This window comes from Heterodontus francisci, chromosome 8, assembly GCF_036365525.1.
Source record: "Heterodontus francisci isolate sHetFra1 chromosome 8, sHetFra1.hap1, whole genome shotgun sequence".
NCBI lineage: Eukaryota > Metazoa > Chordata > Chondrichthyes > Heterodontiformes > Heterodontidae > Heterodontus > Heterodontus francisci.
The window spans coordinates 77,119,299-77,141,686 of NC_090378.1; the positions used below are offsets into that span (position 1 = coordinate 77,119,299).

General features: G+C 45.0%; 1 protein-coding gene across 1 annotated transcript in view; it reads left to right on the forward strand.

Annotated features, from left to right (window-relative positions):
- The window catches only part of LOC137373212 (testicular spindle-associated protein SHCBP1L-like), a 111,907-nt gene that overhangs the window by 83,737 nt on the left and 5,782 nt on the right, over positions 1-22,388 (forward strand). Inside the window, exons 8-9 of the mRNA XM_068038067.1 lie at positions 12,158-12,408; positions 17,671-17,793. Of these exons, the coding sequence (XP_067894168.1) occupies positions 12,158-12,408; positions 17,671-17,793 (374 nt within the window). The remainder of the gene's footprint in view (positions 1-12,157; positions 12,409-17,670; positions 17,794-22,388) is intronic.

The window sequence follows — 22,388 nt, forward strand, 5'->3', positions numbered from 1 at the left end:
TTTGGTCGTAAAAATAGAAAAGCAGAATATTTTTCAAAAGGTGTGAAACTGATAAGTGTTGCTGTTCAGAGAGACTTGGGGGTACTCATACAAGGAACGCACAAAGTTAACCTGCAGGTGCAGCAGGCTGTTAGGAAGGCAAATGGCATGTTGGCCTTTCTTGCAAGGGGATTGGAGTACAGGAATAAAGAAGTCTTACTAAAATTGTACAGGGCTTTGGTGAGACTGCACCTGGAATACTGTGTGCAGCGAAGATTTACTAAATTGGTCCCTGGGATGAGGGGTTGTCCTATGATGAGAGGCTGAGTAAATTGGCCCTATATTCTCTGGAGTTTAGAAGAATGAGAGGCGATCTAATTGAGACATACAAGATGCTGAAAGGGCTTGATAGGGTAGAAGCTGAGAGATTATTCCCACTGGTCAGGGAATCTAGAACACAGGGACACATTCTCAGGATAAGGGGCCAATCATTCAGGACTAAGATGAGGAGAAATTACTACACTCAAAGGTTTGTGAATCTTTGGAATTCTCTACCCCAGAGGATTTTGGATGCTCCATCATTGAGTACATTTAAGGCTGGGATAGATAGATTGATATTTGGTCTCGCATGGCATCAAGCGATTATGGGGAGCGGGCAGGAAAGTGGAATTGAAGCCCAAAATCAGCCATGACCGTATTGAATGGCAGAGCAGGCTCAATGGGCCATATGGTCTACTTCTCCTATTTCTTGTGTTTTTGTATTCAATGTGTTCATATACATTCGTATTTTAACACAGATTCTATTTTAACACAGATGTTAACTCATTTATTTTAAATGTGCTAACGCTTCTGCTAAAATAGCAGGAATATTCTATGAAGGCCAATTTCCATGCTATAATTTAACAAGTTGAAATTCAAGGTTCTTTTGAAGGATAAATTATACTTCTTTCAATAAATTATAATAGCAAAAGCAGGTGTAGAGGATAAACACCAATACAGATTGTTTTGGGCTGAATGGCAAAAGCTAAATACTGCAGATGCTGGAAATCTGAAATAAAACCAGAAAATGCTGGAACTACACAGCAGGTCAGGCAGCATCTGTGTAGAGAGAATGTTGCAGGTCAAAAACCTTTCATCAGCACTGGGAAGAGTTATAAATGTCTTAAGCAGGTGAAATGGGGGACAGTGGAAAAGAACAAACGAGAAGGTCTAATAAGGTGGAAGACAGGAAAGATTAAATAACAAAAGAGTTTGTGGTGTAGAGCCAAAGTGGGTGGTAGTGGGACCAGTAAAGAAACAAAAGATGTGTCTCGAGGTGTTGTGAATGGCAGAATGTTGAACAGCTGCCATCTGAAAGCAAAAACAAGAGAAAAACGAGAATAAAACCAAAACCCACAAAGAGAAAGGAAACAAATGGGGCAGAGGTTATGGTCTGAAATTGTTGAACTCGATGTGGAATCCAGAAGGCTTCAAAGTGCCTAAATTGAAAGATGAGGTCCTGTTCCTCGAGCTTACTTTGAGCTTCACTGGAACACTGCAGTAGGCCAAGGGCAGAGAGGTCAGTGTGGAGCAAGGTGGAGATTTTAAATGACTGGCGACTAGAACCTCAGGGTCATGCTTGCAGACTGAACGGAGGTGTTCCGCAAAGTGGGCACCCAATCTGCATTTGATCTCCCCACTGTGGAGCAGATCGCATTGTGAGTAGCAAATACAGTATACTAAATTGAAAGAAGTACACATAAGTACACATAAATCTCTGTTTCACCTGGAAGGTGCTTGGGGCCTTGGACGGTGAGGAGAGAGGAGATAAAAGGGCAGGTTTTGCAACTCCTGCGCTTGCATGGAAAGGTGCCGTGGGAAGGGGATAGGGTGTCGGGGGGTGATTGAGGAGTGGACCAGTGTGTCGCAGAGGGAACGGTTGCTTCAGAATGCTGAAAGTGAAGAGGAAGATGTGTTTTGTTGTGGCATTATGCTGGAGATGGTAGAAATGGCAGAGGATGATCTGTTGAATATGGAGGCTGGTGGGATGGAAGATAAGGACAAGGGAGAACCCTATCTTAGCTCTGGGAGGGAGCGGAGGGGCTGAAAGTAGAAGTGTGGGAAATGTGACAGACACGGTCGAGGCCCCTGGCAACCACGGTGGGGGGAGGAATTCTTGGTTGAGGAAAAAAGAAGACATATCAAAAGCACTGGTATGGAAGGTTCCATCATCAGAACAGATGCAACGGAGACGAAGAAACTAGGTGAATGGAATGGCGTCCTTACAGAAAGCAGGATCTGAGGAAGTGTAGTTGAGGTAGCTGTGGGAGTCAGTGGGCTTATAATGAATATTTGTTGATTGCCTATCCCCAGAAATGGAGACAGAGAAGATGAGGAAGGGAATGGAAAAGTCAAAGATGGACCATGTGAAGATAGCAGAAGGGTGAAAATTGGAAGCAAAATTGATGGAAGTTTTCCAGTTCAGGACAAAAGCAGGAAACGACATCATCAATGCACTGGAAAAGGAGATGAGGGAGGGTGCTGAGTAGGACTGGAACTTGGAATGTTTCACATATCCCATAAAAAGGCAGGCATAAGTAGGACCCATGAGGGTACCCATAGCAACACCTTTTATTTGGAGGAAGTGAGTTGAGTTAAAGGAGAAGTTGTTCAATGTGAGGACAAGTTCAGCCTGGTGGAGGAGAGTGGTGGTGGATGGAGGGTGGTTGGGCCTCTGTGCAAGGAAGAAGTGAAGAGCCCTAATACCGTTGTGGTGGGGGCTGGAGGTATAGAGAGATTGGGCGTCATTGGTGAAGAGGAGATGGTTAGGGCCAGGAAATTGGAAACTGTTAAAGTGAAGCAGGACATCAGAAATGTCACGTATGTAGGTGGGAAGAAACAGGACAAGGGAAGAAAATGTAGAATCGATATAGGAAGAAATCAGTTCAGTGGGGCAGGAACAGGCTGAAATGATAGGTCTACCAGAGCAGTCCTGTTCGTGGAACTTGGGAAGGAGGTAGAAGCGGGCTGTTCAGGGTTGGGGGACTGTGAGGGTGGAAGCAGTGGAGGGAAGATAAGGTCAGTGACAGTCCTAGAAACAATGGCTTGATGTTCGGTGGTGGGGTCATGGTGCAGAGGGAGGTAGGAGGAATTGTCGGAGAGTTGGTGTTTGGTCTCTGCTAGGTAGAGGTCAGTTCATCAGACAACAACAGAACTGCCCATGTTGGCAGGTTTGATGACAATGTTAGAGTTGGACCTGAGAGAACAGAGTGCAGCAAGTTCATAGGGAGACAGGTTAGAGTGAGTGAGGGGAGCGGAGAAATTGAGACAGCCGATGTCATGCCAGCAGCTGTCAATGAAAAGATCAAGAGAAGGGTAAGAGGCCAGAAGGAAGGGTCCAGGTGAAGGAAGAATACTGGAGATGGGTAAAAGGGTCTGCTGTGCGGGGGGAGGAATCCAGGCCAAACAGGTGGCTGCGGTGGTGAAGGCGACAAAAGAAGAGCTCAATGTCATGCCAAGCTCGAAATTCATTGAAGTGGGGGCATGAGGGGATGAAGCTGAGGCCTTTGCTAAGGACAGATCGTTCAGAGTCAAAGAAGGAAAGGTCGGAGAGTATCGTGAATACATGGCAAGGGGTGAGATTCAAAGAAGGAATGGGGTCAAAGGGAAGTGAAGAGGAAGAAAGATTTGGAGGGGTGTTGGTACTCATGATTTCTTGGAGCTTGTGATTCTTCACACCTGAAAGGAAGAAAAAAGTTTTTTGTTAAGGTGTCGCATGAGAGGCAGTATGAAATAAAACTGTGGTCCAGGACAGTTTTGAGATAGAGTGGGTCGGTGCTGCTAAAGAGAAAGATTGAGAATGTGTATGTGGCAGCTCATGGCACTGAGTGTGGATTTCAGGTTACAGCAAGAACAGCGGTTCAAGGAACGCTGAATATCTATGAAATGTCAGTTATCATGGATGGATCCGAAACATGAAGGGTGGAATTTTAGTTGGATTCCATGTGGAATAAGTCGGACTGGCGACAGTTGCTGAGGAAGGAGAGGTGGCTATGAAAGTGAGTCTTGGCAAGGGCGGGGGGTCGGTGGTTGAACAGTAGGGTGGGGGGGGTGGTATTTTAGCAGGGGCAGTCAGTGTGGCTGGGGGGTACTATCCATGGGGCACAGGGTGCCCGATCAGGAGGGCCCATCCGCAAGCAGGCAGCAAGGCTGGGAAGGTGAAGGGCACAGCACCCCCGCCATTCTACACCATTTTGCATTCCCCCACCGCCCTCCCCCATCCCCTTCCGTCAGCCCAATCCTGGGGTTGGGCCGTAAAATTTCAGCCATGTTCTAGTACTGTTCTTGGCCAACCACAAAGAGATGCACAAGTAAAGATCATGGGATAATTTTCATTTTGGGTGAGGGTGAAAAACTGGCAGTTGAGGATCAGCCTGTCAGTCATACACCCCACCCAATTTTCCTTTGCATTGAAGTCATTGGAGAGAAAAATCAGGTGAGTTATATAATGGGAGACTAAGCCTCAACCATCAACTTTTTGTGTGCCCCCAGAATGAGAATTATCCTCCCCCACCCCGAGCCTGCATCTAGATTTTATCTTTCTGTAACAAAATGGGCAAGATTGGCCATTTAAGAGAATGGAGGAATGAAAACTACATTTTCTTACTTTGGTGCCTTGCATTTAATGCACTACTTCCCAACCACTTAATCACTGAATTCTATTTGATTTGTTCTTACAGGTGAATATATTCTGTTTCTGATAGTCTAATGAATTAAGACACACCTCTTAGACACAATTCATTCTTAAACAAAAAAAGGTGACAATCTGTTACACTAGGGCCTGAATTTTACTAATGGGACAGAAATGCAGGTTATCAGCAAGCACTGGCAGGCGGTGGAACTTTCCTATGGCATTTTACCAGCAACAGCCAATTAAGGGCCTGCAGGCAGGGGAGCCAGTCAATTAAAGGTGATGGGAGGGTCCTAGTTCCAGCAGTTCACACGTAGCTGCCATTTTTAAAGGCACATGTGCAGCAGTCAGGCAGGTCGAAGACAGGCAAGAAGGAGGGGGTCAACAACAAAGAAAGCAACAAAGCAATAGCGTCAGAGCGAGAAAGGGTCACTGCACGATTCAGCAACAGTTCCCTGGAGGCACTTTTACAAGCAATCTGAGAAGGGAGATAGGTCCTGTTTCCAGGAGCAGGAGACCAGCAAGTCTCACCAGGTAGGCATGGCTGGAGGTAGCAGACATCGTAAGCAGCCGAGGGGACATTGCAAGAACCTGGATCCAGTGTAGGAAGAGATTTAATGACCTGATACCATCTGGAAAGTGTCATTGAGAGTTTCCAACTGAAAGGCCAGCATTAATTAAAAGGCACCCATGAGACGTGAGGCCAGTTGGTAGACCTTTGCAGGGGGCAACACCAGGCATCATGTCCCCATTGAGGTGCCCAGTTCACTTGCACCCGAACCCCATGCTCAGTCAGGGTGAATGCTGCATTGAGATGGCTGAATGGCCGTCTTGCAATGGCAGCCCAGGAGCATGGTGCTGCACTTACAGGAGTGACACAGCCTATGTCTATGCTTACAGGAGAAGTACACCCAGAATGCTAGGGAGCGTCAGGTGAAATGCCGTTCATCGCCGTGGTGACACCAATGGAGGAGGAGGCCATGGAGATCAGATGGATCACGGCAGGGCAATCTGTTTTTGAGGGCGAGACTGGTGTAGAAGCTATGGAGAACGAGTAAAGCTTTGGTTGCATCCACCGTGCTAAATGGGATCGATTTCGAACAGATCTAGCAACTCAAAACTGTCCATCCATGAGGCGCTGTGGGCCATCAGCAGTAGAGTTGTATTCAACTACAATCTGTAACCTCATGGCCCAGCATATCCCCCTATCTACCATTGCCACAAGCCAGAGGACCAACCCTGGTTCATTGAAGAGTGCAGGAGGGCATGGCAGGAGCAGCACCAGGCATACCTAAAAATGAAGTATTAACCTGGTGAAGCTATAACACAGGACTACTTGCGTGCCAAACAGTGGGAGCAGCATGTGATTGACAGGGCTAAGCGATCCCACAACCAATGGATCAGATCTAAGTTCTGCAGTCTTGCCACATCCAACCGTGAATAGTGGTGGACAATTAAACAACCAGCAGGAGGAGGAGGCTCCACAAATATCCCTATCCTCAATGATGGGGGAAGTCCAGCACATCAGTGCAAAAGTCAAGGCTGAAGCATTTGCATCCATCTTCAGCCAGAAGTGCCAAGTGGATGATCCATCTCGGCCTCCTCCTGAGGTCCCCAGCATCACAGATGCCACTCTTCAACCAATCTAATTCACTTCACGTAATATTAAGAAACAGCTGAAGGCACTGGATACTGCAAAGGCTATGGATCCTGTCAAAATTCAGGCAATAGTACTGAAGATTTGTGCTCCAGAACTAGCTACACCCCGAGCCAAGCTGTTTCTGTACAGCTGCAACACTGGCATCTATCCAACAATGAAGTATGTCCTATCCACAAAAAGCAGGACAAATCCACCCCTGCCAATTACCGCCCTATCAGTCTACTCTCGATCATTAGCAAAGAGGTAGTCAAGAGTGCTATCAAATGGCACTTGTTCATTAATAACCTGCTCACTGACGCTCAGTTTGGGTTCCGCCAGGGCCACTTAGCTACTGACTTCATTAAAGCCTTGGTCCAAACATGGACAAAAGAGCCGAGCTCCAGAGGTGAGGTGAGAGAGACAGCCCTTGACATCAAGGCAGCATTTGACCGAGTATGGCATCAAGGAGACTTAGCAAAACTGAGGTCAGTGGGAATTAGGGAAAAAACTCTCCGCTGATTGGAGTCATACCTAGCACAAAGGAAGCTGGTTGTGGTTTTTGGAGGTCAATCATCTCAGTCCCAGGACATTACTGCAGGAATTCTTCAGGGCAGTGCCCTAGGCCCAACCATCTTCAGCTGCTTCATCAATGACCTTCCCTCCAACATAAGGTCAGAAGTGGGGATGTTCGCTGATGGTTGCATAATGTTCAGCGCCATCCGGGATTCCTCGGATGCTGACGCAGCCCGTGTCCATATGCAGCAAGTCCTGGACAACATCCAGGCTTGGGCTGATAAGTGGAAAGTAACATTCATGCCATGCAAGTGCCAGCCAATGACCATCTCAAACAGGAGAAAATCTAACCATCTCCCCTTGATGTTCCCTGGTATTACCCCACTATCAACATCCTGGGGGTTACCATTGACTAGAAACGGAACTGAACCAACCACATAAATACTGTGGCTGCAAGAGCAAGTCAGAGGCTAGGAATTCTGCGGCGAGTAACTCACCTCCTGTCTCCCCAATGCCTGTCTACCATCTACAAGCCACAAGTTAGGAGTGTGATGGAATGCTCTCCACTTGCCTGGATGAGTGCCGCTCCAACACTCAAGAAGCTCGACACCATCCAGGACAAAGCAGCCTGCTTGATTAACCCCCATCCACTACCTTCAACATTCACTCCCTTTACCACCGACAGCCAGTGGCAGCAGTGTGTACATATACAAGATGTACTGCAGCAACTCACCAAGGCTCCTTCGACATGACCTTCCAAACCCGTGATCTCTACCACTTAGAAGGGCAATGGCAGCAGTTGCATGGGAACACCATCGCCTGCAAGTTCCCCTCCAAGCCATACACCATCCTGACTTGGAACTATATCATCGTTCCTTCACTGTCACTGGGTCAAAATCCTGGAACTGTCTTCCTAACAGCGCTGTTGGTGTACTTACACCCCAAGGACTGCAGTGGTTCAAGAAGGCAGCTCACCACCATCTTAGCAAGGGCAGTTAGGGATAGGCAATAAATGCTGGCCTAGTCAGCGACTCCCATATCCCATGAACGAATAAAAGAAAAAATCATTCCCCAGACCATATGTGGCCTATGGCACCTATGTGGGCCTTTAATGCCACTGGAAAATCCTGATCAAGGGGAGGTTTGGTTGAAGGAGTAGCCGTTTCACTTAAGTCATTTCTCTTTGCTTGGTACAGCAGCAGATGAGGGTCAGACCAGGGCTCCTGCTACACTGGAAAGTTCACAGGTTTCAAAGTGATCTGAAGACACTTTATTCCAGTTCACTGTCCGCCAGCGCAGATACACTCATGTCGGTGGGCTTTGTAGAATGTGTGGCAAAATGTGGCGAGCACTGCACAGACGCGCTGGAGGAGGTAATGGAAGCAATGACAGCTGCGGTCACTTCCCCTTGGAGGAGTGAGTTGAGGCCCAGCGATGCACAGCTCCACGCAGATGGCGAGCCTCAGGTGTCATCAGCAAAGCAGCGGAGGCTTCAGCTGCTGCATCAAATGTGTGAAGATCTGTTGGAGTTTCCAAAAGCAGTCAAGTTCCACGCACAAATAATGGAGAACTCCATCCCATGACATGAGTGGCTCGATATCTCTGGCATATCAATGTATGGCATCCAACATTGAGAGACAAATGGAGCATAGCACCGTAGAGGCAGGGGGTGTGCACAGACCACCATAGCATGGCCTCATCCACGAGATCTATGAAGCGATGTGTGGGCAAGATGGGCCAGCTCCCCATCGCCAGAAGTTCAACCATTCCAGGCGACTGCAGGAATGCATGTGAGGCCTGAAGGAGCAGAGGAGGGACAGGCTGCAGGCAATGGGGGCTCTTCTCAAGATGCTTCCACAGGCATATTCTCGGCCTCTTCGGTGACACCAATGCTGCATGCTAGTCTAATGACTGAGGCGGCCCCGGCACAGATGCAGGTGGCCCCAAATGTGCCGGATCCCAGTAGGCCTCAGGCACCCTGAGGACACAAGCCACTGCCATCTAATGCACTGGAGCAAAAAAGGCAGCAGTCTGACTCTACATTAACTCCAGGCACAGGGGAGCACCCTGTAGAAGTGACCATAAGCGAGTGCATGGAATAGCACTTGGAGTTTCACTGGGTGATGATAATTTGTTAACTGAAGAAGCCTTTGATGTTCAATGAGAGTTAAAGGCCTTGACATGCAATGTATAATGACTCGTGTTTTTATTTTTATGCAACAATTGACAGTGACCAGATGTGAAATCAAATGGATGGTATGTAAAAGTGAGGGCCCCACGAGAACCTGTGTTGACAGAAGGCTTTGGCATATAGTGCTGATGGGTATAGAGAGATGCTAATGGTCTCTGATGAAAGGTCAGCAAGACCAACAATGGGAGAGAACCTCTTGGTTCAATGGCCACTGAAACTTGTCTTCATGTGAAGTATCCGCTGATCAGAGAATCTCCCTGCCACACATGTCACTGTACTGTGAGCTGGGCCCCATGGCACCATCTTCATTGGATGGCACCTTGAGGCACCTCATGCTCATCCTCCTCTGGCTCCAGTGCTACTCCCCTTTGGAGCACCAAGTTGTGCAATGTGCAGCAGACGACAATGATGCAGGATACCCTGGACGGTGCGTATTGCAGGGCTCTCCCAGATCTATGAGGCATCTAAACCTCATCTTCAAAAGGCCAATGGCTTGCTTGATGTTGGTCCTTATAGTCATGTGGCAGCAGTTGTATGTGTCCTGTGCCTGTGTTGGGGTTGCGTACAGGGGTCAGAAGCCATGACTTTAGTGGATACCCCTCGTCTCCCAGGATCCAGCCATGAAGGCGTTCGGGTGACCTGAAGAGCTGAGGTAATTGAAACTGTCTAAAGATGTAGGAGTCATGGCAGCTTCCTAGAAATTTCACACACAACTGTATGATCCGCTTAGGGTGATCACAGAGTGGAACTCTTTCCTGTTTACAAAGGTGCCTGGTTGCTCTGAGGGAACCTTGATGGCCACATTAGAGTCAGTGACCCTCTGCACCTGGGGAAATCCAGCCATGGTCCCAAAGCCAACTTCCCTTTCAGCCTGATAAGTGGCCTAATAAGTTGTGAACTTGATATACTGGCCAGCCAGATGGTACATTGCATCCGTGACCTCCTTTATGCAGCAGTGGACCATTGACTGAGAGATGCCACATAGATCTCCAAACGATCCCAGGAATGAACCACAGGTGAAAAAGTTGTGTACCAAAGTCACCTTTAAGGCTACAGGCATTGGGTGGCCGCCATTTCCCAGTGGCATCAGTTCCTGCTCCAACATACCGCACAGCTCCGTCATCACCTCCCTGGAGAGACACAGTCTTTGTAGTCATTGGTGCTTGGACATTTCGATGAAGCTGAGCCTCTGACAGTACACCTTTTGAGCTAGGTAGTGCCTTCTGCGAACATGCCCTCTTACCCCTATGCGCTCTCCTTATCCACGACCAATGGCTTCCTTAGGCCACTGGAGCTCCCGTGGCCGCTGCACAGCCACTCCATGTGGCTGCATCCCCATATCTGTGCCACTCTCCTTCTCACTATCGGAGTTAGAGTCTGAAAGCATTAGGCCCATAGCCAGATGAAGCCTCCACTGCGATGAGCCTCTCAAGAACCTTGTCCTGCCTCCAGTGGCTGCTTTGGACCTGGAGGTCACCCATCCAGTAGCAGCACTTCACTTTGGCCCCAACCTCTGCAGTGCCTCCAAATTTGATAGTGTCAGTTGATAGTGTCGCTTCAACACACAGCCTGCAGACAGCTTCAAAGTATGGATGCCAGTTCCTTCCCCAACTCAGCTACTACTGAGATCTTGTCTCGTTTGAGTAGGCGAGCTGAGCCTCCATGTATCCCATGGTAAAATCAGAAAAAGGTAGGAAAATGCATGACAATTGGCTGTTTAATGACCTTATTTAGCTGCCTGTTGCTGATCTGTCAGCCACTGATCTGTCCCACTGCCTGCGGGAAGACATGGGGAGCCTGCCCTTGTGCCCCATGCCACTTTACTGGCTCCCCAGCCTCTATTCCCAGCTCCATGGGGCTGGTACAATTCCGCCCTAGATCTCTGATCCTTTTGTGTTACCCCTGTATTTCCATTGTTTCTCTGAAAGGTGGGCCAGGTGCTCATTCCAGGATCAGTTGCAAGCATCAAAAGATGATGCAAATGAGGCAGGGTTGATTTCTCTGATTGGCCGTCTGTCAGAAGCCCAAGAGAAAGCATGATGCAGCACACACAACTAAGGACCCTAGTACTTGTACCCAGCCATCCTCAGATCAGAGTTGTTGAAAGTGACAGGCAGCAAGGCCGCAAAGGCTGAAAAAGCTAAGTGCCACCTTTTAGCAGGACCCTTTTTTCTTGTGACCTCATGATGTCCCAAAGCACTTTACAACAAGTTAAGTACTTTTGAAGTGTCTTCACTGTCATATTGAAAGAAACATGGCAGCCATTTGTGCACAGAAAGATCCCACAACAGCAATGTGATAATGACAAGATATTCTGTTTATTTCGGTGTTGATTGAGGGATAGATATTGGCCAGAACACCGGGGACAATTCCCCTACTCTTCTGTGAAATGGTGGCTTAGCATCTTTTACAGCCATCTGAAAGAGGAGATGAAGCCTTGGTTTAATGTCTCACCCGAAAGACGGCACCTCAGCAGTGCAGTGTGCCCTCAGAACTGCACTGAAGTGCCAGTCTAGATTGTGTGCCTAGGTTGTGAACCCACAACCTTCTGGCTCAGGGGCAAGAGTGCTACCCACTGAGCCACGAATGGCATGGAAGACTACTGTTTCTGAACATTTGCTAGAAGGTCCTGAAGTCATCAGTCATTGCCCCTGCTGCAGGCCAAGGGGTGATTAAAATTATCTGAAAATAGAGATACAGATGAGGTCAGATCAGAAAGAGCACTCTGTGTGGCATGTGCCCTGCAGATGGGGAGGTCAAGAACTGACCCAAATGTTTGCTGCTCTCATATTCCTGTTATACTTTCTTAATATAATGTCATTTTTTAATCATGCTGATGTAAATATGGTATTAAATTCCCAAATATAACAAGATAATTAGTTTAATGCCAAGAGGTTGTTGGGTCTTATGGGGTCTATCTGAGGTTTCCTAATTTTTAATTACCTGTCTCCTGTCTTCAAAGTGCCCATAATGGCTGTATGATGGGGAGAACTTCAAACAAGTTTTTTCCAACTTGACTGTGTTAGACTATGTTAGATGTGACATCAAGATTTAAAGACCTTTATTAAAAAGAATGTGATTTTTGTTTCAGTGAAAGATGATGCAAATAATTGCAATTGTTAAAACTTATAAATTCAGGACAAAGATGTATTCGCTTCATTAACAGGAGCTGGGAGCCGTGAAGAAATCGTAATCTTTTCAGATCCTACGCAAGACAATTTTGTGGCATCAAAATCACAAAACATTAGCTTAGTTCACCTGACTTTAGTACAGCGGGGAACTACTGATGGCATTGTGGTAGTAGAATCTGGTCACATGACACTTGAAGATTGTCTTTTAAAATGTGAAGGCACTGGCGTTTGTGTTCTCACAGGAGCAGCCTTAACCATGAAAAACTGTGAACTGACCGGAGCTCAGGTTAGTATAACATAGTGACAAAATAGAAATCAGTCTCTGCATAAATACTGCATCTCTATTAGGAACCCTCTAACTTGATTTATGCTTTTGCCTTACCTTGGTTTGGAAAATGTCGCTGGATGCAGTTAGTTGTACTGGCCAGATACCCTTGTAAGTCAGCAATTAAGTACTGGAACTGTTAAATATTCTTTCATTGGTCCGTTAGATTAAAATCAGATTTTTTGCTAATCTGGAAGCCAAAGCTCATTATGTATTATATATATCTTTGTTTTTGCTTTCTCCATACTGTACAGGTTTAGACTTGTCACGCAACCTCCTCTCCAGAATGGGTTATTATGAGCGAACACCAACAGGTGCCATTTAAAGACATTCATTGGGACCAATGTGCATGTCTTGGGGGATAATTCAGCTGTCCTCACAAGAGTGAACTGTGCTCATTGGAACTTTTGAGTTGAGTTCCCAGCAGTACTCACAGTTTGATACAACTTAAAAAGGAGGTCCTTGGACTGATGGTCTTCAGTGTGTTTCTCTAATCTCGTCAAAGGAAGCAGGGATGCTGCTATAGGAGCACACCTTTTATATCGACATGGATGAGTAGGCACAAGGGTTTCATCATAACAATGCAGACATGAAAAACATTAAATAAGGATATAGCTCTTCTGTAAATGGCATGGCCAACTGCAGGTACTCCTGATGTAACCATATGGAGAGGAAGGTGTTAAAGATTGGGTTTGATAAAATATTTGTGCTAGATTGAGAAATAAAAGCAAAAGATAGAATCATTACAAACTTGATGATTCTTCGAGGAATTCCTATAGTAAGGTAAACAACTCTAGAAAGAAAGAATAGGGCAATGCATTTAAGAAAAATACAAATGTTGATGTTTTACCAAAGAAATCCTGTGTAGCTTCTAATGTTTGTCCTGTTAATTTTCCTGTGTATTGTCAAGAACTAAAATATTCCCCAGTACTATCCCTCTCAACTCACCAATTAGTGACTTCCTGCCAGCATAGCTCCCCCTCCCCCACCTGTTGGGGAGGATTTGCTCCACAGAGAGTAACTAAATATCTGATCTGATAGATGTATGGGAAAATCTGTTAGGAACCCTCTCACAGACAGAAAATCTTTCCAGTTGTGGGATTGATGGCAGCTGCCTTCTTGGATAGTTAGTTCCTACGTGCAGTTATATCACTTTTGTACCATGGTCCCTAACATCCTATTATATCAAGAAATTATTATGTACCACAATGCATCCAATACTCCTCCACTGGGTGTTAGACAACAATGTGTTGGCAGGGTGGTGACTGCAGCGTCAACCTCTATTGCTAGTAATCATTACCCTTCCCAAAGACTATAGAGCTCATGAGGGAGGGGTTGAGCTTAGGGAGTGTGGCATTTTCACAGTTATTCCTGGCGCATTAGCCTTAGTAGGGTGGTTTTGTTGACCATCAACTATTTTGAGAACCAAGTGAGCCAAAACACTGGATGGACAACCAACCCTTGTAGTGCTTTCTTGCCCAGATTATATATGAAGAAGCTTGTTCTCTGCATATTTGTGGAGGGACGGTGCAGACATAGAGCAGTCAATCAATCGGCTCAGTGAGATCCCAGAAGAATCACAGAATCGTTACAGTGCAGCAGGAGACCATTTGGCCCATCCTGTCTGCACCGGCTCTCCGAAAGAGCAGTTCACTCAGTTCCATTCCCCTGATTTCTTGCCGTAACGCTGCACATTCTTCGTTCTAATTCCATTTTGAATGCTTCAATTGAACCTGCCTCCACCACACTCTCAGGCAGAGATGTCGTCAATAGGGCTAAGCTCATCCAGCACAAATGGAGGTCAGGTTATTTTGCAGAACTAGGGTTATTCAGGGATGGACTTCGTTTTACAGAATAAAAGATGACTAATATTCTACATAAAATTCAGAAACTCTGGAACAGTCTTTTTGTTACATGCACATGCATATTTCGGGTCCTGGTGACCAAAACTGAAAGCAGTACAGTCTAATACTGATTTTGTTAGTTCTAAATCATTGAATTGTCCAATAATTTGAATTATTAAACAGGTAAATAACATAGCAAAGTGGGAATTTTGTGCAAAAGCAACGAATTATAAATTAGTTTGAATTAAGCTTCTTTGAATTAAGACAAGTAGACTGTGTCTAAGTGTAGTCTGACCTTCTTCTTTGGCCCCCTTGTCTCGAGAGACAATGGGTAAGCGCCTAGAGATGGTCAGTGGTTTGTGAAGCAGCGCCTGGAGTGGCTATAAAGGCCAATTCTAGAGTGACAGACTGTTCCACAGGTGCTGCAGATAAAATTGGTTGTTGGGGCTGTTACACAGTTGGCTCTCTCCATGCGCCTCTGTCTTTTTTCCTGCTAAGTCTCTTCGACTTGCCACTCTTTAGCCCCACCTTTATGGCTGTCCGCCAGCTCTGGCGATCACTGGCAACTGACTGCCACAACTTGTGGTCAGTGTCACAGGACTTCATGTCGCGTTTGCAGACGTCTTTAAAGCGGAGACGTGGACGGCTGGTGGGTCTACGAGCTCACTGTACAATGTGTCCTTGGGGATCCTGCCATCTTCCACGTGGCTCACATGGCCAAGTGCATTTTAAAGCCTAAACAAAACTTCACTAAGCATGTATTCTACTGTTCTGGCTATCCATCCTAGCATTTTAACAGTGTTTAAATTTTTCACCACATACTTTGAAGATTGAAAGTTATGGGGTAGATTTTCAACTTGCTGTCTGAAGGTAAAAGTGATGTTGTAAATTGGGCAGTTCCTGTAACAGGCACCCAATCCATCAAGCTAATATTACATCCAGACTGTAAATTGAAAGTTTATCCAGTGATGTGTCCATTAATCCCAGGTCACATTCTAAGCTTCCTTATGTTAATTCATTTAATGTATGTTATCATCCACATTTTTCAACAATTGGATACGAGTGACCTTTGTATCATAAGATTTAGATTAGCAATGGAGAACACCAAGGGCAACCTAAAGTAGAACTTCTAAAGTGGGATGAGAGGGGATCTAGCCAGTGTGAAGTGGAACCATAGATAGACAGGAAAAACTGTAATGGAACATTGGGTGGTCTTTAAGGAGGAGATGTTTCAGGTACAGGCTTGGTACTTCCCAACAAGGGCGAAAGGTAAGGGAACCAAAGCCAGGGCAAGGGAGAATATCATGAAACAAATAAAAGAGGGTGTATGATGCATGTCAGGTGAATTTTTCAAGCCAGAACCGGGCCAAATACAAGAAGTTGAAAGGGGAAGTGAAGAGGAAAATAAGACTGGCAAAGAGAAATATAAGAATAGAATGGCAGTTAACATAAAAGGGAACCCAAAAATCTCTACCGGCATGTAAATAGTAAGTGGATAGTAAGAGTTGGGTGGGGCCTATTAGGGACAAGGAGGGTGACATTTGCTTAGAGGCTCAGGGAAAGGCTAGAATACTTAATGAGTACTTGGTATCGCAGTTTATTAAGGAAGGGGATGCTAACAAAATATCTGTAGAAGCAGAGATGGTAGAGGTAATAGATGGGGTGAAAATCGATAGGAAGGATGTACTGGAAAGGTTGGCTATGCTTAGAGTGGTTAAATCACCTAACCAGATGGCTTGCATTCCAGGTTGCTAAATGAAGTGGGATAGATACAGGGGGGGTGTCAGATGATTGAAGAGTGGCAAATGTGACACCCTTATTCAAGAAAGGGTGTAATGACATATCTAGTAACTACAGGCTGGTTAGTTTAACATCAATGGTGGGTAAGGTTTTAGAACCAGGGAAAAAATGAACAGGTACTTGGAGAGGTTTAAATTAATTAAGTAGAGCCAACACGGATTTGTAAAAGGCAGATCGTGCTTGATTAGTCTAATTGAATTTTTTGATGATGTAACAGAGAAGGTTGATGATGGGAAAGCAATAGATGTTGTCTGTATGGATTTTAAGAAAGCGTTTGACAAAGTACCACAATAAAAGGCTGGTTAATAAAATTGAGGCTCATGGAATTGGACGGTCAGCATCAGCTTGGATTAAAACAAAATTGGTTTAAGGACAAAAACAGTGAGTTGTGGTAAATGGTTGTTCTTCAGACTGGAGGATGGTAGACAGTGGTGTTCCCCAAGGTTCAGCGCCAGGACCACTGCTTTCTTGATATATATAAATGACTTGGATATTATTTAACAGAGTAAAATTTCAAAATTTGCCAATGATACCAAATTTGGAGGATAGTGAGCATGATACCAATAACTGCAACAGGACATAGATGGGCTAGCAGAATGGTTAGACAAGTGGCAGATGGAATTTAGTAGAGAATTGTGAGGTGATGCTTTTTGGCAGAACGGAGAGGGAGAGGCAATATAGACTAAATGGCACTGCTCTAAAGAGTGTACAGGGACAGAGGAATGTGGGTTTCATGTGCATTGATCTTTGAAGGTGGCAGGACATATTGAGAGAGTAGTTAATATATATGGGATTGTGGTTTCATAAATAGAGGTTTTGAGTACAAAAGCAGTGAAGTTATGCTAAACCTGTATAAAGCTCTTGTTAGGCCACAACTAGAGTATTGCTTCTAGTTCTGTTCACATTTTAGGAAGGATGTGAGGATGCAGAGAGTTACCAGATGGTTCCAGAGTCAAGTGATTTTAGCTACAAGGTTAAGTTGGAGAAGCTGGCATTGTTCTCCTTGCAGCAAAGGAGATTGAGGGGAGATTTGATAGAGGGGCACAAGATTATGACAGGTTTAGATAAGGTAGACAAAGAAAAGTTGATTCCATTAGCTGTTGGTGCAAGAACTAGGGGACACAGATTTAAGGTTTTGGGCAAGAGATGTAGGGGGAAATATGAGAAAGAACCCTTTTATGCAGTGAGTTGTAATGACATGGAACTCGCTGCCTACGTGGGTGGTGGAAGCGGAGGCGATGAATGATTGCAAGAGGAAATTGGATGGGCACTTGAGGAAAATAAACTTAAAGGACTGCGGTGATAGTGCGGGGGAAGGGAACTGATTGGATTGCTGTCCAGAGAGGCATCATAGACTCAATTGAACGAATGGCCTCCTTCTGTGCTGTAATGACTCTTAAGTGGTAGTACATGGTTCATCAGAAGCAACAGGTTAAGTGGCCATTTCTTATACGATACTCTCATGCTGCTAAATGATTGCTGAAACTTGGTTGCTTTGATAGGTTAACCTAATAAAATATGCAGTACTTTAATTGAATGTAATGTTACAAAGTTGAACATGCAGTCTGAATTTTAACAGGGACCAGGAGTTGAGCTATATCCAGGAAGTGTTGCTTGTTTGGAAGGAAATGATATTCACAAATGCAGCAATATTAAAAGTTCTGATGTCCTCAAGAGTATGTTGGGAGGAATTAAACTGAAGGTCAGTTTAGAGTAATGGTCATTCATTTTCTTTTAGATAAAAATATTTCTGAACAGTAATTTGATTGTAGTGAACTGATGAAGTTGGAAACATAAACTGTTTAGTAATGGAGACTTTGAAACATGCCGTTGGAATGCATTTAAATGATCTTGAGAAAGGTTTTTTTTAAACTATTACTTTTCTACTGTGTAATCTACAGGTTAGTGTTTTAGGAACATAGGAACAGGAGTAGGCTATTCAGCCCATCAGGCCTGCTCCACTGTTCAATACAATCATGGTTGATCATCCACTTCAATCCCTTTTTCTCACACTATCCCCATATCCCTTTATGTCATTGGTATTTAGAAATCTGTCAATCTCCACTTTAAACATACTCAATGACTGAGCTGCCACAGCCCTCTAGGGTAGAGAATTCCAAAGATTCACAACCCTCTGAGTAAAGAAATTTCTCCTCATCTCTGTCCTAAATGGCTTCCCCCTTATTTTGAAATTGTGTCCCCTGGTTCTAGACTCCAGCCAGGGGAAACATCTTACCTGCATCTACCCTGTCTATCCCTTTTGTTGGTTTATTACATTTTGTAGGTTTCAATGAGATCACCTCTCATTCTTCGAAACTAGAGAATACAGGCCCAGTTTCCCCAATCTCTCTTCATCGGACAGTCCCGCCAACCCGGGAACAAGTCTGGTGAACCTTCTTTGCACTCCTTCTGCGGCAATAATATCCTTCCTAAGGTAAGGGGACCAAAACTGCACACAGTACTCCAGGTACGGCCTAACCAAGGTTCTGTACATTTGAATAAAAGCAAAATACTGCGGATGCTGGAAATCTGAAATAAAAACAAGAAATGCTGGAAATACTCAGCAGGTCTGGCAGCATCTGTGGAGAGAGAAGCAGAGTTAACGTTTAAAGTCAGTGACCCTTCTTCAGAACCGAGTTCTGAAGAAGGGTCACTGACCTGAAACGTTAACTCTGCTTCTGTCTTCACAGATGCTGCCAGACCTGCTGAGTATTTCCAGCTTTTCTTGTTTCTAAACAGTTGAAGCAAAACTTCACTACTCCTGTATTCAAGTCCTTTTGCGATAAAGGCTAACATACCATTAGCCTTCCTAATTGCTTGTTGTACCTGCATGTTAGCTTTCAGTGACGTATTGACAAGGACATCCAGGTCCCTTTGTACATCTACACTTTCTAAGCTCTTATCATTTAAGTAATACTCTGCATATCTATTCCTCCTACCAAAATAGGTAACCTCACATTTTTCCACATTATATGCCATCTGCCACGTTCTTGCCCACTCCCTAAGTCTGTCCAAATCCCCTTGAAGCCACTTTGCATCTTCCTCAGAACACACATTCCCACCTAGTTTTGTGTCATCTGCGAACTTGGAAATACTACATTTGATCCCCACATCCAAATCATTGATATATATTGTGAACAGCTGGGGTCCAAGCACTGATCCTTGCGGTGCCCCATTAGTCACAGCCTGCCAACGCAAAAATGACCCATTTATTCCTACTCTCTGCTTTCTGCCTGTTAACCAATCCTTAATCCATGCCAGTATATTACCTCATGTTCCATGCGCTTTAATTTTGCTCACCAACCTCCTGTGGGGGACTTTATCAAAAGCCTTCTCAAAATCCAAATATACTACGTCCACCGACTCCTTTTATCAATTCTGTTAGTAACATCTATGATTTCCCATTCATAAATCCATGTTGACTATGCCCAATCAGATCATTATTATCCAAGTGTCCATTTATCACATCCTTTAGAATAGATTCTAACATTTTCCCTTCTAATGTAAGGCTAACAGGTTTGTAGTTCCCTGTTTTCTCTCTCCCTCCCTTCTTAAATAGTAGGGTGACATTTGCTACTTTCCAATCTGTAGGAACTGTTCCAGAATCTGTAGAATTTTGGAAGATGATCACCAATGCATCCACTATCTCCATAGCTACATCTTTCAACACTCTGGGATGTAGAATATCGGGTCCTGGGGACTTATTAACCTTAAGCCCCATTAATTTCTCCAATACAACCTTCTTACTATTACTAATTTCCTTCAATTCCTCATTCTCGTTAGTCCCTTGGATGTGTAATTCTGGGAGATTTCTTGTATCTTCCTTAGTGAAGACAGACACAAAGTAATCATTTAGCTTCTTGCCATTTCTCTATTCCCCATTATAAATTCCGCTGACACTGCCTGTAATGGACCCATATTTGTCTTAGCCGAACATTTCCTTTTTAAGTACCTATAGAAGCTTCTCCAGTCTGTTTCTGTTTTTTTTTCTAGTTTACATTCATATTCTATTCTCCCTTTCTTTATCAGTTTCTTGGTCCTCCTTCTAAAATCCTCCCAATCCTCAGGTTTATTACTATTTTTGGCAACTTTATCGGCCTTTTCTTTTTTATTTTATTTATTTTTTATATTTAGAGATACAGCACTGAAACAGGCCCTTCGGCCCACTGAGTCTGTGCCGACCAACAACCACCCATTTATACTAACCCTACAGTAATCTCATATTCCCTACCACCTACCTACACTAGGGGCAATTTACAACGGCCAATTTACCTATCACCTGCAAGTCTTTGGCTGTGGGAGGAAACCAGAGCACCCGGCCAAAATCCCACGCAGTCACAGAGAGAACTTGCAAACTCCACACAGGCAGTACCCAGAATCGAACCCGGGTCCCTGGAGCTGTGAGGCTGCGGTGCTAACCACTGCGCCACTGTGCCCCCCTAATCTTATACAATCCTTAACTTCCTTTGTTATCCACGGTTGACTGCCTTTACCTTTTGGGTTTTTGTGCCTTGAAGGAATGTATAGTTGCTGTAAACTATGTAATAGTTCTTGAAAACTATCCGTTGTCTATGCACTGTCATACATTTTAATGTATTTTCCCAATTCTCCTCAGCCAATTTGCCCCTCACACCTTCATAATTTCTTTTGTTCAACTTTAACACCCTGGCTGCAGATTGAACTACCTCACTTTCAAACATAGTGTAAAATTCTATCATATTATGGTCACTGAACCCTAAAGGTACTTTTACAACAAGATTATTAATTAGCCCTTTCTCATTACATAATACTAGATCTAAAATAGCCTGTTCTTTAGTCGTTTCCTCAACATACTGCTCTAGAAAACCATCCCCAACACACTCCAGAAACTCGTCCTCCACAGTATTAGTGCTCATTAGGTTTACCCAGTCTATGTGCAGATTGAATTCACCCATAATTACTGTATTACCCATGCTACATGCTTCTCTAATCTCCTGATCAATGCCATGCCCCACACTACCACTACTGTTTGGTGCCTATAAACAACTCCTACCAGTGTTTGCTGTCACTTGCTGTTTCTTAGCTCCACCCAAACAGATTCCACATTTTGTTCTTCCGAGCTGAGATCCTCCCTTACTAATATACTGATCCCATCCCTTATTATCAGCGCAACACCACGTCCTTCTCCTTTTTCCCTGTCCTTCCTAAATGTCAAATATCCTTGAATATTCAGCTCCCAGTCTTGGTCATCCTGCAGCCACGTTTCCGTAATGGCAATTAGATCACACCCATTTACCTCTATTTGCACCTTTAAATCATCTACCTTGTTGCAGATACTGCATGCATTCAGGTAGAGTGTCCTGAACCTTGTCTTCTTCACATTATTCTGCATTCTAAACCTAGTTGATGCTTGCCTTTCTTTTGCCTGCCTTCTAATGTCACTTGCTACTTTTCTACTTCCTGTTACCAGCTTTACTTCCTTCCAGTTTGTACTGCCCCTCAGGTTCCCATCCCCCTGACCAGCTAGCTTAAACCCTCCCCAACAGTACTAGCAAATCTCCCTGCGAGGATATTAGTTCCGGTCCTGTTAAAGTGTAGCCATCCATCTTGTACTGGTCCCACCTGTCCCAGAACCGGTCCCAATGCCTCAGAAATCTGATGCCCTCCCTCCTACACCAATTCTGCAGCCACATGTTCAATCGATCAATCCCCCTTTTCCTATGCTCATTAGCACGTGGCATTGGGAATAATCCTGAGATTACTGCTCTTGAGGTCCTGCTTTTTAATTTCCTCCCTAACTCCCTAAAATCTGCTTTGAGGATCTCATCCCTCTTCCTACCTATGTCATTGGTACCAATATGGACCATGACCTTTGGCTGTTCACCCTCCCCCAGAAGGATGTCCTGCAGCCGCTCCTTGACCCTGGCACCAGGGAGGCAACGTACCATCTTAGAGTCATGTTTACTGCCGCAGAAACGCCTGTCTGATCCCCTGACTATCGAATCCCCTATCACTATTGCTCTTCCACTCTTCGTCCTCCCCTCCTGTGCAGCTGAGCCACCCGTGGTGCATGGACTTTGCTCGGCTGCACTCCCCTGAGGAACCATCACCCTCACCAGTATCCAAAATGGAAAACTGATTATCAAGGTAGACTGAGGGGACTCCTGCACTGCCTGCCTGGTTCCCCTAGACTGTCTGGTGGTCACACATTCCCCCTCTGCCTGCGTGCTCCTAACCTGCGGTGACCTCCTCCCTAAACGTGCTATCCACATAGTCCTCTGCTTCGCGGATGCACAACAGTGACTCCAGCCGCCGCTC